The sequence below is a fragment of the Artibeus jamaicensis genome, unplaced genomic scaffold (assembly GCF_021234435.1).
Source record: "Artibeus jamaicensis isolate MK-2021 breed Jamaican fruit bat unplaced genomic scaffold, CSHL_Jam_final contig_685, whole genome shotgun sequence".
Lineage (NCBI taxonomy): Eukaryota > Metazoa > Chordata > Mammalia > Chiroptera > Phyllostomidae > Artibeus > Artibeus jamaicensis.
The window spans coordinates 25853042-25869100 of record NW_026521924.1 but is presented as its reverse complement, the minus strand read 5'-3'; the positions used below and the strand labels follow the sequence as shown (position 1 = coordinate 25869100).

General features: G+C 54.8%; 1 protein-coding gene across 1 annotated transcript in view; it reads right to left on the bottom strand.

The window, feature by feature from the left end:
- Positions 1-3241: 3241 nt before the first annotated feature.
- MMP9 (matrix metallopeptidase 9) overlaps positions 3242-16059 on the bottom strand; it is a 44962-nt gene continuing 32144 nt past the window's right edge. The window contains exons 3-15 of the mRNA XM_037164390.2: positions 10014-10193; positions 9310-9542; positions 8800-8948; positions 8373-8501; positions 8110-8283; positions 7698-7871; positions 7158-7334; positions 6904-7059; positions 5775-6081; positions 5501-5640; positions 5051-5201; positions 4855-4958; positions 3242-3545 (exon numbers count right to left, since the gene is read on the bottom strand). Of these exons, the coding sequence (XP_037020285.2) occupies positions 3427-3545; positions 4855-4958; positions 5051-5201; positions 5501-5640; positions 5775-6081; positions 6904-7059; positions 7158-7334; positions 7698-7871; positions 8110-8283; positions 8373-8501; positions 8800-8948; positions 9310-9542; positions 10014-10151 (2151 nt within the window). The 5' untranslated portion in view covers positions 10152-10193 and the 3' untranslated portion in view covers positions 3242-3426. The remainder of the gene's footprint in view (positions 3546-4854; positions 4959-5050; positions 5202-5500; positions 5641-5774; positions 6082-6903; positions 7060-7157; positions 7335-7697; positions 7872-8109; positions 8284-8372; positions 8502-8799; positions 8949-9309; positions 9543-10013; positions 10194-16059) is intronic.

Genomic DNA, 16059 nt, shown 5'->3' with positions numbered 1-16059 from the left:
GGTGCGTAAAGGGGCCGGGTGGCCGCGGTACGGCCGGGATCGCACAAGTGGCCGCTGCCTGGCTCTGGGAGGCAGAAAGAGCGGATCCCCCCCATCCCCCTCCCGCTGCCCCCCGCCAGACGCGGCGCCGCACAGGGTCCTAGTGCCCGCTTTGCTGTCAATGTTCGGACATTTCTGGTTGGCACAGCGGGAGAGAGTGGTACTGGCATCTAGTGGTAGAGGCAACTTGCACCATTTAGGCTCGTACCACGGCTGCCTGACCATGAGCCACAGGTTTACCATCAGCTGCCTGCACTCCCTCCTCACCCCCCTACCCCTCAGCACGTTGAAGCCTGTGGTACCTGGAGGAGGACTGGCCCTTTGAGGGTCTGGCATCTGTCCACGGATCCTGCTGCCTCCTAGAGGGGGACACCAAACGTTTTACAGTCCCCCTCAAAGAACTATCTGGCCCGAAATAGTGAGGAGGTCGAGAAACTCTGTACTAGCATAAGACGATTCCTACATCTTAGGGCTGACCAGGTTTTAAGGATGCTTGAGGGCAGATGGTGTGGTCTGTTCCTATAGTGGTGATAACTGGTGGAGAAGTCTATTTGGGAGGTGGAGCCCAAGAGTGGAGGTGCACCTGTTAGGTTAAGGACCGTGCAGAGTCAGCCATGGAACATACGAGCCTGGAGTTTGGAGGAGAGGCTAAGGCTGGGACAAAACTTTGGAGATGCTGCTTAAAGCTTGTGAGGCCAGGCAAGGTCACAGGGAATGAGTGTGCACAGAGAAGAAGTCCAAGGGTTGGCACAACGGCACACTATCACTTAGAGGGTGGAAGCAGGAAGGCCCAGCCCATGAGCTGAGAGGGGAAACAGAACTAAGCGGTGTCCCAGGGACCAAGTAAGAACAATATCAGGAAGAAGAGCATGGTCAACTGTGTCAAAGGACCTGGGAGACGGCGTAGGGTGTGCACAGAGGAGTGTGCACCGTGCTCCCTTAGCGTCTGGATGCACGAAGATCATAGGGGGCTTTGAAGAGAGTGACTTCAGTGATGTAGTTGGGTGGGGCCGGGCAGGAACTGGTTGACAGAATGGGAACTGAGGAAGTGGAGACAGTGAGCAGAAATCCATACTTTGAGGATATTCTACTACAGATGGAGATCAGAGAAATGGAACATTATCTAGAGAGTCAGGGATCCAGAGGAATTTTCAACAAGCCCTAATGAGAATATCTGTATGCCAATGGAAGTGGGTCATTTCTGAGCAAGAAATGGGTGAGTTAGGAGAGAGGGGATCCACCCAGAGGGCACTTGGGAGGAAGTTCCCTGAAGCCCTCCTTACACTCCCACCTGCTGGAGCCCATTACCTCCACTCCCCTGCCCCAACCTTCATTCAAGTCCCTCTGTCATCCTTTGAGGTCAAGTGCATACTCCTCAGCCTGGCGTTCAGACCTTCTCTCATCTGGTTCAGACCACCATTCCTATCTCAGTCATTCCAGAGTCTTCTCTGTTCTCTACCCATCCACACATGAGAATTCTGAGTCATCTGTAGCTCCCCAACCCTGCCTGCTCTTTCTCTTCTCCCAGCATTTTCATCAGGAGCACAGATTCCAATCCCACCGCTGCGACCTCTCACCGGCTATGAGACTTCAGGTGAGCTGTGCATAAGTTTCCTCATTTGTAAATGGGGGTGGGGGATGCCAATATTAACAGTACCTGTAAGGTGAGGTTAGTTAGTGCCTGCTTCATATGGTTGATTGAAGGATGAGCTGTGCTGACACAGAGAAAGCACATGGAACCGTGCCTGGCATATAGTCAGTGCTATACTAGGGGCAGCTACTGTTGTTACCAAGAGAAAGAGTGTCCATACACCAAACGTGCAGCAGAGCCAAACACTGAACACTGAGTTTTGCAGTGGAAAAACTAAAGCCATTCATTGGCTGGGCACCACGCCAGAACAGCAAGCTAGCATTCAAAATCCAGACTCCCTGATGGCTTTTGATCAGAGATTTTTAAAGGCAAAGATTGAGGGCTAGGGGTTACGGGGCAAGGGACAAGCTGATTGGCTAGTTCTCATGCAAGCCTTGGCGATTTTCCTTATTCTGATTAATTTAGTTTTTGACGTCATCTTGTCCGGTGTCTTCGTCACTGTGGTCAGGTGACATAGCCAGGTTGCAGAACCAAGCTTCTGCAAAGCATCTCGTGATGGTGCATCAGTGATGTTATCTTTAAAGCAAAAGGCAGAAACTAAACATCTTGTGAACAGTTACTGTTTTGTGCTTAACTAGCTACACTCATCTATTATCTCAAGCAAAGTGTCCTTTTAAACATTTTTCCTGGAACTTACTTTACAGGCAGGCCTCTAGGACATAACTAACATATTTTCCTTGTCCTTGACTATGAGCTACATGACCACAAAAGCCATTGACACATTTAGTTTATGCCTATACCTGTGTCTCTAGACCCTATGATGCAATACCTAACCACGTTTACTGTTAATTGCAAGTTTCACTATCATCAGACACACGGTCTGTATTTTATCCTCCCACTGCCTTATCCCTGGGCACTTCGGGTTTTTCTAGTTTCACACTGTACGAACAAGGCTGCAACCAACATCCTTCTATGTGTTGTTTTGGACACGTGTGAGGGTTAGAGAGAAGGTACATTTAGGTTCTTGGTAAATAACTGTCCTAGAAGACAAGTGCTACTTCTACAAGAAGAAACTCTTGCTTGTCCTTCCAAATTCAGCACAAGTTCAGATGTCATCCTGACTGGGGAAACATTCCCCAACTTCAAGCACAACACACAGAATATCACACACATGCATGCATGCACACACACATCTTTAGAATAAAGGGTCACACACTGCACACACTCCAAGCATGACCCAACCCTGTACCAGTCACAGAATCACTCTTATAACTGAGTTAGACCCTCTGGGGGCAGAGCCTGGAGTCTGCATTTAAGCAAGTTCTACGAGTACTTCAATGCATTCCCAAAGTTTGAGGACCACTGAGGGAGGTCCATAACATAGTCCAATTCATCTCTATGCCCGGTGCCCAGCACATGGAGGAGCTCAGTAACTGTTTGATGAATAATTGGCCCACTGCCTTGGCTGTAAAACGGGAATAAGCACATTATACTTTCCTAATAGGAAGAATCAAATATTTTAACATTTATGAAGTACTTAGAACACTCACTTCCCGGCACATGGTGAACACTCTACTCATCAATACATACATAAATCTCAAGGTCAGAGAATCCAACTTTATTGAACATACTCCCCCCAAAAAAGGAAGGTGGGATGAGAGGGCCCAGCCCACCCCCACTCATCCTTTGTTCTTCAGAACAGACCCACCAGTTTGTATCCAGCAAACTGGCTCCTTCCCCATCAGGAGAGCCCCCATGGGGACCCACACTGCAGTGCTGAAACAGGACGTTGAGCCTTAGGTCTCGGGACACTGCAGGATATCGAAGGTCACATAGCCCACTTCGTCCACCTGGTTCGCCTCGTCCTGGAAACTCACACGCCAGTAGAATCGGTCCTGGCAGAAGTAAGCTTTCTCTGCAGGGAAGAGGCAGGTGCAACAGGGGTGATTCCAAATCTCCCACATATACGTACAGAAGCAGAAGCCCTTTCTCGATCTTTCCAAGGTTTTCAGATGACACTTTCATCTCCCCCACTGAGATGCTAGAGGGCACAGACATCGATATGCAAAGCACTGGCACAGAGCCTGGCACACAGTAGGTGTTCTGGACAATTTATTCAAAATTCATTCATTCATTTATTCATTCAACAAAGATTTATCAGGCCAAGCATCGTTAGAAGCACTGGGGATGCAGCAGAGAAAAACTGCAGGCATGATCTGCGTTCTGTTGGTGCTTACACTCTGGTGGGTGAGACAGATGATTAGCAAGCAAACGTGTAAATAAATGAGATTGCCTTTGACAGCGGAGAGGAAACAAAAGCAGGTAAGCGAATAGACAATGAAGGTCAGAGGAGGCCTCTTTGAAAAGGTGGCTTTAGTGCTGAGACCTGAAGAATGAGAGGGAGGCCGCCTGGTGACAGTCTGGGAAAAAAACCTTCCAGGCAGCAAGAACTGGCACACAGGCCCGAAGCAAGGAATGACCTTGATGTGTTCAAAGAGCAGCCAGAAGGCCAGCGGGGACAGAGCGAGCAGAGGGAGTAGTGGGAGGGGAGGAGGGGTCAGCTCCTGTTGGCTTCTTTGGCCTTGGAATATGTCTGGAGTCACTCCCAAGACTACTGCCTTCCACTCCTCACCCCTCCCTACTCCCAGAGAATACATGAACAGTATTGGACAACCAGGATGGCTTGGACTAGGGTGTTTGCACAGGAGATAGTGAAAGCAAATATTTCAGAGGTAGAATCAACAGAACCCATCCACCGGTTGGATATGAGTGGTGAACAAGAGAAAGGAAGTGTAACTCCAGCTCTCCCCGTTTTCCGGAAGGGAAAAGAGGCTCCAGGAGGCGCAGTGACTTGCTGCCTAAAGACACACAGCTTTGACTCGCCTTATCACTGTATCCCCATGGCAGCCCAGGACCTGGCAAATATTGTCTAATAAAGCAATGAGGCTTCTTGCAAACCATGTATCCTGGATTGTAGGGAAAAGAGCTTCCAGCTGGGGAGGCATGAGACACGGGCGTTAATTCTGGCTGTTCCCCTGTGTCCCCTGGATGATCTGGGGAAGGTCCCTGCCTCTATGACTGTGCTGGGATATTCGCCTCAATCTCCTGGGGCTTTTTCTTTCTCACTTGGAATTTGACCAATCTCTAAGGCAGGGGAGCCTAGCATGGGAAGGGGCGTCTAGTAGAAGGAACCCTCCGCCCCGGGCCCCGTCTGCGGCCATCACCTTGGTACTGGAAGATGTCGTGCGTGTTTAAGGGCACCCCGGGGAACATCTGGTCCACATAGGTGGCGCTCTTGGCATCCACCGTCTGCGTCTTCGTGTCGAACCTGCGAGAAGGCCGCGAGGAGACAGGTGCTGAGCCGGCGGACAGGCGTGTGGCACCGGGGCTCCCCCTGCCGGCGGTCCCCGTGGCTCTCACCTCCAGAACTTCTGTCCGCTGAACAGCAGCACCTTACCCGCGCCACGCGGGAGGGCCCCAGTGACTTGGGCCACCTCTGGGCCCAAGCCCAGCTTGTCCAGACGCCTCGGGCCTAGCACCGACGCGCCTGTGTAGACCCACACTTGGCGCCCTGAAGGGGAGAAGGGTCACATCGGCCAGGGGGCACACAGTCTCCTTGTTTGTCAAAAGGGAAAACCCAGGGAGACCTTTCGGAACCCGGCGGCCCGCAGCCTCTGTGCCCACGAGCAGAGCCGCTCGGTAGGATTGTGCAAGGGGCGCTGAAATTCAGCAACCCCTAAACTTGCTCAACGAAATCTGCCAGGAAGGGGCGCGGTTTTTAAATTCGCACCTGAACGTTTTCTGGATTATCCTCGGTTTCCTGGCCCTCCTAAACTGGTGAGGAGGGAAAGGAAAAAGGAGGAAACTAACCCGAGAAAAAGAAAATCTTCTTGCTGACCGGCTCCTCAAAGGCGGAATCCAGCTTGGAGGGCAGCGCAGGCCACGTGTCCCTGATCAGGAAGGGGCCCTGCACCCGGCGTCCCTGGGCATTAGAGAATCGCCAGTACTTTCTGAGAATGTGAAAAAAAAAAAAAAAACCACAGCGGAACACTGAGCCTTGAAACAAAGGCCAGTGGGAGGGTAAGGACAGGGTGGGCTCCCCTCCAGTGTCCTCCCTCACCACCCGCCCCTGCCCCTCACCCACCCATCCTTGAATAAATGCAGGTAGCTTCCGATCTCTGCGATGGCATCGAAGATGTACATGTTGCAGATGTCCTCCGCGGGATCCAAAGACGCGGTAGGAACTGCAGAAGGGCCAGCGGTGGGGGGACCCGTGGGGCCCGCAGTGGGGGCATCTGTGGGGCCAGCGGTGGGGGGGCCGGTGGGGCCGGTGGTGGGGACCTCTGAGGGGCGGGCAGTGGGGGGACTGGTGATGCAGACCGTGGGGGGCGCAGTGGGCTGGGTTGCAGGTGTGGTGGTTGGAGGCTGCGGTTCAGGCTGAGGGGGAGGACCTAAAAGGAGACGCCGCTGAGACACCCCTGTTCCTGCATACCTCGGTGCCCAGGGACCGGCTACTCCCCAAAGCCTAGCAGGTATCCCACCTGGCACCCACTCTCCTCACTTTAGACGCTGGAGCCTGCCAACCCACCCACCCCCTCAAGCACAGGAAGGCCTCATCATTTCCTACACTCGCTTTGCATTCAAACCGTACTTATCTGACACCTGGGTCAGGCCCCAGGCCCATAAACATAAGACAGGCAGGGCCACCCCCACCCCCGGTCCCACAGATAGGGGAGACGTGGTTTGGGGCACTCAAACGGAGTAGCAAACCCAGTGCTAGAGGCTTTATAAACTCCTATCTAGTTTGCGTGATCTAAAAAAACCCAAAAAACACCTATGAAGTAGATTCTTTAAAATCCCCCAGTTTTTAGAATGAGGAAATAATACTAACAGTAAGTGATAACAACAGTAAAAATATCAAACACTTACATGGCATCTGCTATATATGCCAGGCATTATTCTAACTCATTTAAACCTCTTAACGACACTGAGAGGCAGGTACTGGTATTAGCCCTGCTTTACAGATGAGGAAATTGCCAGCAAACTAATGTATCCCAGGTCGCCCGGCCAGGAAACGGCTGGACTGGCTTCTGAACCCACACCCGCCTCATTCTGAGCCTGGGCTCTTCACCACCATCTCCAAACACTGACCCCACAGCAGGTACAACCCACTAGACCCAGACTCCCTGGCAGGTAGACACCGAGGTCCCAATTCCTCCCACCCATTCTCCACCCTTTCTTCCCCTCCCTCCATCTCTACCACGAAGCCTCACCGTACAGATGCTGGATGCCCTTCACGTCATCCTCATGCAGGGGGGGCTTCTCGGTGTAGCTGTACATGGGGTACATGAGCGCCTCTGGCACAGATGAGTGATCTAGGCCCAGGGCGTGGCCAAACTCATGTGCAGCCACAAGGAACAGGCTGTATCCTGGAGGAAAGAGCGAGCCTGAGCCCTGAGCCCTGGGTCGTGCTCCCAGCCCCCGCCGCCCACTACACCCAGCCCCAGAACCTTCGAACCCTGCCCACCTTGGTCCGGGCAGAAGCCCCACTTCTTGTCTCTGTCGAAGTTTGAGGTGGTGGCGCACCAGAGGCGCCCATCGCTGCGGCCCTCCCTGGTGCAGGTCGAGTACTCCTTGTCCAGGAAGATGAAGGGAAAGACGCACACCTCCCCCGCTGAGTTGCCCCCGGTCACCGTGGAGTCCACTGAAGAGACCGAGGGCCTTGGGTGAGGCAAGTGGGTGGGTCCAATAAAGAGCCAGGGGCGGGCCAAACTAGGAGCTGGAAAACCTTGGTACCATTTTTAAAGCCTAGGGGGCGATGTAGGGCACAGCTGAGTCCAGGTTAGGCCTGGGCACTGGAGACGGGGGAGAGGCAGCCGGCTGGGCTAAAAGGCCAAGCCCCAAGAATGAGGCCCCAGCGATCGGAAGTCAGAGGGAGGGACTATGGTGAGAGCGGGCAGAGCCTGGGCGGTCCTGAGACCCAACCACAAGTGGAGAGACAAACTGATGGGTGGGGGAGAAACGTGTTGAAGACCTGCGTTGAATCTGGCCCGCGGGGCACACGTACCTCGGGTAGGGCAGAAGCCATAAAGCTTGTCCTGGTCGTAGTTGGCAGTGGTGGCGCACCAGCGGTAGCCGTCTGAGCGACCGTCGGTGGTGCAGGCGGAGTAGGAGCGGCCCTCGAAGGTGAACGGAAACACGCAGGGCTTGCCGTCGGAATTGCCATGCTGGGTATACAGTCCTGGGGAGGCCCCACACAGAACCCCGAGTTTATTAACCCACAGGCCACCCATGTACTGCACCCCTCCTGTCCTCATTTCACAGGGGAGGAAACTGGGCTCAGAGAACAAAAGAGTGACTTGCAGACCACACAGCACTAGTGGCTGAGTGGGGATGAAAGCCCCGAGTTCTGGCCCTGGAGCGTATAGGGCGCCCCCCATTCCCCCCAACCACCATCCTCTCCAAAATCCCGAACTCACTCTCGCTGGGGCAGAAGCCGAACCGCCGGTCAGTGTCAAAGTCAGCGGTGGTGCTGCACCAGAGCAAGTCGTCGGAGCGGCCGTCCGTGGTACATGCGGAGTAGGAGCGGCCGTCGAAGGTGAAGGGGAAGTGGCAGGGAGCGCCATCCGCGTTCCCAAAGCTGGTCGGAACCACTGCGGGAGGAGGGGGACCAAGGTCAGGGAGGATGGTGATGGGCGTGGGAAGGAAAAGCAGCGGGGTCCTCGGGGGCGCAGGGTCTCACCGGCGCCCTTGCCCAGGGACCACAGCTCTTCATCGTCGAAGTGGGCGTCTCCCTGGATGCCCTGGCCAGGGGGAAAGGCGTGCGCCAGGAGCCCGTCCTTCCCGTCGAAGGGGTACCCATCTCCGTGCTCTGAAGAAGCGAATGGGAAGAAGAGAGTTAGCGGGGTGCAGGGGGCAGACTGTTGGCTACCCAAGGGCACTGGACTGACCGGGGGGCTGAAATCCCGCTAGTGAGCAGCTACCCCGGCCTCGCGTCCCCGTGCTCTGCGGAGCTGCGCCGCAGCCGGCGCTTTAATGGTGAGCAGCGGCCAGGTCTGGGCGCACAGGTGAGAGAAAGCCGGGTCCGGTTCCCCTTCTGCTCTCCGCGGCCCTCCCTCTCTGGTCCCGGCCCAGGCCCAGTCCCGGCCCTTTTCCCTCTTGTTTCTCACCCCTAACACCGAACTGGATCACGATGTCGGCCTCCCGGCCGTACACGCGAGTGAAGGTGAGCGGCGTCACCGCGCTCCAGACCGCGAAGGCGCGGGCGAAGGCGTCGTCGATCACGTCGCGCGGCAAGTCTTCCGAGTAGTTTTGGATCCTGCAGGAGAAAGGCCGGAGGACTGAGTCCAGCCGGAAGCACGAGGCGGGAGTCCGGGCCCCCGCAACGCCCCCTGTCTCAGCAGTGACTTCGGCTCCAGGCTTTCATCGGTAAAGCACAGTCGGATGCATTTTTTTCCTTTGGCGACTAACAGAGGCCCTGGCAGGAGCACTCGGATTGCGAGGCGCGCCTCCCCAAAGGGAAAACGGAGGCTCGGAAGCGGAGCCACTTGCCCCAGGCTGCACGTTTAGTGAGGTCCAGGCAGGGGTCTGAGACAGGGGGTGTCCATCTGCCGCCTGAGCGCGCGGAGCCCGGTGCCCCCACCCCACCCCGCCCGCCCCCCCGGGACCCCGCCACGCACCAGTACGTGATGTTTCGGTGGTGCCACTGGAGGTCGCCCTCGAAAGTCTGGAATCTGCCGATGTCTGGGACGCCACAGCGCGGGGCACGCAGAGCCTCCAGGGTGGTGCTGTCCAGCTCACCGGTCTCCGGCAGGGTCAGGCGCTTCTGGAGGCGCCGCAGCGCCGCACTCAGGGACTGCTCGCTGTCGCTTATATCGGCGACTTGGGTGTAGCCATAACGGTACAGATACTCCTGCGGACCGAGGGGCAGAGACGACCCAGCACACTGACTCCCTTTCTCCGCCCTCCGGGGCCAGGACTGCAGCCCTTCAGGAGCTCCGGGACTAGAAACAAGGCATGGTGCCCGGGTCTCCGTGCCCTAAACATCAGGGCTTGCGCCCACCCAAGCATCTCCCCTCTGTGGAGATATCCTAGCCATCAGGGTCCCCTAGGGTGTCTCCCTGTCCACTGCCAGCCCATGGCCACCCCAGAACCCTCCAGTGCTCCCCCTACACCACTCCCCATTGCCTACCTAGAAAACCCTTATTAACCCATTCCTAGCCATTGCTGCCCAGAGCCCCTTCAGGACGCCTCTCCCTCCCAGTGCCTGATCCTAGACACCTCCGTCCTCTAGACATGTCCCTGACTCCCAGTGTGGCCCAAAGCATCCCCTGAAGCCCATGCCCTCCCTAGGATTCCAATCTAGACTGAGGTGATTACTTACCTCTGCCAGCTGCCTGTTAGTGAGGTTGGTCCGCAGGTCTCCTGGGAAGACCACCAAGGTGGGCTGGCGAGGTCGGGGGGCAGCAGAGCAGCAGCCCAGGACCAGGAGTGCCAGGACGGGGGACAGCCAGGGGCGCATGGTGAGGGTAGCAGTGTCTGGCTGCAGCTGCCCTTGTGGGGGCTTTAAGGAGGAGCTGTTAACTGAATCAGTGACCCCGCCCCTCCCGGACAGACCAGGCAGGGGCTGACTCAGGGCATGGTGTGTGTGTGTGTGTGTGTGTGTGTGTGTGTGTGTGTGTGTGTGTGTATGAAGGCAGAGAAAGGGCTTACACCACCTCCTACCCCCCTGCTTCCCGCAGTCCCCATTGCTGAATCAGGCAGGACCCCAGACCCACAGAGACCCACAGGAAACCACAGGCCTGTAGGGGAAGGCTGGGTTTTGCAAAATGCACAGCTTGTGAGAACTTGATGAAAGGGAGGAAGGGAGATGAAGCTAGAGGGCTCCCGGTGCCCCCCATCTGAAGGCCCCAAGTGGTCAGCCCAAGGGGAAGGAGGTGGAAGATCCTCCGAGGCCTTTTTCTGAACCCAGCGACCCCCTTCCTGGTCAGACCCTTCTGTGGGCCCCTTCCCACACTCCCAGGCTCGCTCTGCCCACGTGTCTCCTCCCTGGACACGGCCCTTGACTCAGCTTCCTCTCCTGGCTCCACCTGGCCTGAACCGAGCGGGCTCTGCTAGACGGGAATTGGGGAATTCCACCGGGGCCACCCCTGTCTTCAGGGGCTGACTCCTTCAGGGTAGTGGTGGGGGAGTTTATTTGTATCACCTAGAGGCCAGCAGACTGGGCTTTCCTCCCTTCGGTGCCTTGGGCAAGTGTCCTCACCGCTCTGAATTTGTTTCCTCAACTGTTAAAAAGGGGGCCCTTTGTCCCTACATTGATTTGAGGATAAAATGAGATCAAACACTTACCATGCTTACACATGTTATGTGTAACACAATAGAGTGTGCGCTGCAGGTCCTCAACAGACCAGGCTTTCAATTTTCCTTTCAATTTTCTGGACCAAGATCATGATTCCAACTTGGAATCAGGTGATGGGGGTCGTGGGCTCTAAACCGCTGTGTGATCTTGAGTGAATGCCTTTCCCTCTCTGGGCTTTGGACTCCTCGACTGTAAAACTTTGGGGAGGGGAAATGATCTCCAGGAGCCCTTTGGGTTCTCCAGCCCTGCTTTGCCCACACCGGCTCCAGCTCCAAGGAGCGCTACTTATGCCAGTAAACCAGTAGGCTCCCTCGCTGCCTTCCCCAGCCAGCCAGGGTGGGGCGGGATCCACCTTTGCCCTCTTGGAAGCATTGTTTGGGAAGGACAACAATGAAAATTCAACAAGCTGTGTCTAAAGGTCTTATGCTGTGCCAGGTACTTTATAGGCTTATCTAATAAATGAATCCATGAGATGGAGACAATTAGCTTTTCTTATAGGAAATTGGAAACTTTAGAGTTCACTAATGAGTCACAGTCCTAGTTTTCAGGCCCAGCTCTGCCATTCCCCAGCTATGTGACCTTGGGCAAGTCACTTCGCCTCTGAGCCATAATAATAATGCACTTTTTGAGATTTACTGTGGAGTACTGTGATAAGTTTCCAAAAACATCTGATCCTACCCTCACCCCCATCTGGGAGGTAGGTTTAATGAGTACCCCTCCCACTTCCAGGGGAGGAAACTGAGGTTCAGAGCCGTTAAGGAACTTGCCTTAATCACCCGGTGAGTTAATACACAAAACCAGGATTCAAACCTGGGGCTCCCTAGTGCTGAAGCTTTTCATGTTTATGGCCATTTGCAGGGAACTGGGGTAACTCTGGGTTATCTCAGAGGGCAGTGGGGGAGTGGCATGTGGGAGGGGAGACTTAAAATCTGGACCCTTTTCCCCTAATCCCCGGCACCCACTGAAGATCAGAGAGGAGGCTTAAGCCTTTGAGAATCAGAGGCTAGGACCAGGGACCCAGGGAGACTATATTCCAGACTCAAGAGTGTGGGCCAGAGCAACGTGGCTGGAGAGATGGAAACAAGGAGGCCCTTTCACGCAGGGGGCCTCCATCTGCAAGCAGACATGGGCTTTAGGAGAATCCATGAGCCCCTCCCAACTTGCCATCAGTTGTACAAAGTAGGTCACATCTACATATATGTCACAGTTCTCGAACTTAGCACTATTAACGTTCGGGCCAGGTCATTCTTTGTGGTGGGGGCCGTCCTGATTGTTGTAGGACATTTAGTAGCGTCCCCGGTATCCACCTGCCAGATGCCAGCAGCACTCCCCCCGCCCCCCGGCCAGTTGTGACAACCAGAAATGTTGCCAAATGTTGCCAAATGTGCCCTGGGTGGGTGGGAGGGGCCAAGTCACCCCCCCCCCACTGATACACGTTGATTTTCCCGTGTAAAGGGTCCCAAACTTTCATCATGCACTCAAACGATCGGTGAGCATCCTCAGACCTTTGAAGACCATTCACTTGACACAGAACTGGCTGAGGTTTTACGGGCCAGGTATTGCGTTAAGAACTGGGAATACAGCAGTCAATGGAGACCGCTCATGGACCTGAGATTCCAGGAGGGGAGAAACTGAAGGAGTAATTCATTACCAGAGGGACAAATGCCACAAGAGGGAGGTGTACTTATCTACTCCAAATGCCCCCATGGTGCAGAGGAGGAGACCAAGGCAGGCCTAGAGTGGAGAACGGGCCTCGCTTAGGTTGCAAAGCAAGCCAGGGGACTGAGTGTGCGGGAGGGTGGCGGGGAGGGGGTGCCATTGGGGGTAGTAGCTAAGAGTCTGCACTGAACAGCCCAGCAGCTTGGGTGCAAATCTCAGCTCTGGCGTGGACCTGCTGTGTGATCTGCATAGTGGGCGTAACCGGTCGGTGCCTCGGTTTCTCCATCTGTAAGACCAGGGTAACACCAGTGCTTACCTCAGGGGGTTATAAAGGTCAAGTGACAAAGCATCTGGCTGGTGTGGCCTGACACACGGTAGTAAGTGCCTGGGCTACTCTAATTATAAATAATTGCCTTTGGACCAGCTGGCTGTTTTTTACCAATTTGGGAGCAGGGCAGGAACACGCCACCAGGAACCTCAGAGCTTGATTTCTGGAGTCAATCCAAGCAAGACGCCTCCTTCCCTCACTCCCTCCCAACTTCTTCCTTCACCCCCTGGCTCCCAGCCCCCACCAAGGGGAACTTGGGGAGAACTTGGCTTTCAACACAGCAATGTCAGGAAGTGGTTCTGGTTACCACATCCCCTTCCCCACTTCCCCAGCCCCTCCTTCCAATACCACAACTCGGTTTAGCCAAAGCCCTGGGACAGGAGGCAGGAAGCAGGATATACCCCCAGGTGGACACCTCTAAGCCTAACCAGGGTCACAGCTTGAGCTCTAAGCCCCTCACCCAGGTGGGGGCCCCATCAGGATGGGGAGGGGGCTGAGCCTGGAGCCCTGAGTCACCAGCTGGATGACACAGGCCCGCAGGCTGCTATTAGTAACTCCAGGCCCCTAGACCGGGGTCAGCCTCACGAGATGAGGAATCTCTCCCCCTAAAGGATGGGGGAACTCCAAGCCTGTTTCTCCCAAACCTGCCGGAGAGGGGAGGGGCAGCCAAGCCTGAGAGGCTTTGGCAGGATGTGGAGAAGACACTTGTGTCTCAGATGAAACGGAAAGGTGTGTATATTGCAAGATATTTCCCCAGGGGAGAGCATCACTCACGTACCCACCCCCACCCACAAACACACCTGCCATCCCTGGCCCCAGGCTGGTGGCAACTCCCAGGCTGACTCTCAGAGGACCTGATAATAATATTGTCATACCTCCCACTTATTTGTGCTGAGGTCCTTCGACAGGAAGCCAGAGAGCACAGACTTTGAAATCAGACCTCCTGGGTGGTTTAAATTCCAGCTCCTATTCCTTCTGGCTGGGTGACCTTTGACAAGTCACTTTTCCTCTCTATAGCTCCATCTCCTCATCTGTGAAGTGAGGAGGGAGCAGTCCTCACTCACAGGGTTGTGGGAGGATCAAATGAGATTATATGTTGCAAGATTTTAGCACGCAGGAGGTACGCAGGAAAAGAATTCGTTGTGATGATTCTGTTACTCTAGTGCTCTCACCTTTAAAAATCGGGACTCATGCCCTGGCTGGTGTGGCTCAGTGGACTGAGCACCAGACTGAGAATCAAAGGGTTGCTGGTTCGATTCCCAACCAGGGCACATGCCTGGATTGCAGGCCACTAGTGAGAGGTAACCACACATCGATGTTTCTCTCTCTCCCTCCATTTCCCTCTCTCTAAACATAAATACATGAAATTTTGTTAAAAATAAAAATCAGGACTCGTGATCCCAGTAAACTTTACAAATTCGGATTCGTAAATCCCTTTTACTGGTGAGGAGTCTGTGAGGCTGCGGCAGTGGCCCGAGTCCACACGGGTAGCAAGGGGCAGACCTGGGACTCAGCTCAGACCTGACCCCAGCACCCCGTCCTCCCCACCACAGTCCGCACGTGCCTCCCGCAACCTCAGTCTGATCGTTCCAGTAGTGGACGCCTGGGCGGGGAGAGGTGGGGGAACTGGAGTTTTCCCAGCACTGGTAGGTCCCCTTATCGCATCTGATCTGCACCCAGTGGCGGACCTTTGGAACACGTTTGAATCTGAACTTGTAGAACTCCTTGGCATTCGTGGGGGGTGGAGGTTGTAAGCCATTTTCAAGGCGATGGCCCCAAGGCCCAGAGAAGGGCTTCAGTTTGCTCACTGTCACACAGCTGGTGAGTGACAGAGCTCCCGCCCAGGCCTTCTGACTCTGAATCCCGTGCTCAAGTCAGGTCACTGGATCTGGCAAGAGGGAAGTCAGTGGGGGAAGCAGCCTCCGGGAGTAGGGGCTGCCCAGAGGCGGTGCTGAAGGGGGAGCCAGGAACTAACAGAGAGAACGGGTGTGGGGTCTTTGGCTGGCTGGGTAAAGGAAGGGGAATTAAGGACTAGCGCAGCTGGAAGGGGCAGAGAGCTGTCGAGGGAGTTTCCTTTAAGGTGAGAGGTCCGTGTCCACTGGAAGGGATGGTGCTTGGAGGGAGACATATGCAAATCGAGCTAAGTCGGGACTTGAGCTCCTTAGGCATCCGGCTGGTAGGTAAGGCTATGCTTGGGGTCCTGGCAATGCAGATGCAGCCCCAAAACACACGTTTAAAGGATTGTTTAATTTTTTGTTGGTTTCCCATTAAGACTTATTCTTAGAGTGGTTTTAGATTCATAGCAAAATTAAGAGGAAAGTACAGATTTCCCATACAACCCCTGCCCCCCACACATGCACGGCCTCCCCCTTTGTCAGCATCCCTGGCCAGAGTGGGACATTTGTGACGATTGATGAAGCTTCACTGACACATCATGGTCACCCAAAGGCCACAGTTTAGGGGTCACTCTTGGTGGTGTACACCCCATGGGCCTGCACGAACGCATGTGACATGTGTCCATCATTATGCCATCATAGAGAATAATTTCACTGTCCTGAGAACCCTCTGTGCTCCTCTTATTCATCCCTCGCCACCACAAAGATTGTTTTTGATATTTGAAAAAAAGCCTTAAAGCAGCTGGCACGGGAACAACCAGATCCCTGTTGCACTTCCTTTTTTACAGTCACTGCAGGGTTCAGTGTTGCTTCCCTCTGGACCACGCGCGGGGCACAGCACCACAGTCTTGGCGGGTACGGCCCTCGAAGGTCTGGACCTGGATCCATTCACAGTGGGGAGAAGTGAGGGAGGCCTTCCTCCCCGGAAGTCACAGGCTAACCAGTCAGTGGTCACTCAGTCCGTGCCAGTTGGAGTGGCAGGGGACATCCACACTGCACACGGAGTGGCTGGTGACTTCTCTGCCTCTTTCACAAACCTGGGTCCTGGGCCCAGCAGCATTAGTACCACCCGGGAACTGGTTAGAAACGCAGAACTTCACTGACTCCCATCCCTGAAGTAGTGCATCAGCACCTCTGGGTGGGGTCCAGCCATCTTTGTTTTAACAAGCCTGCCAAAGTGATTCTGGTG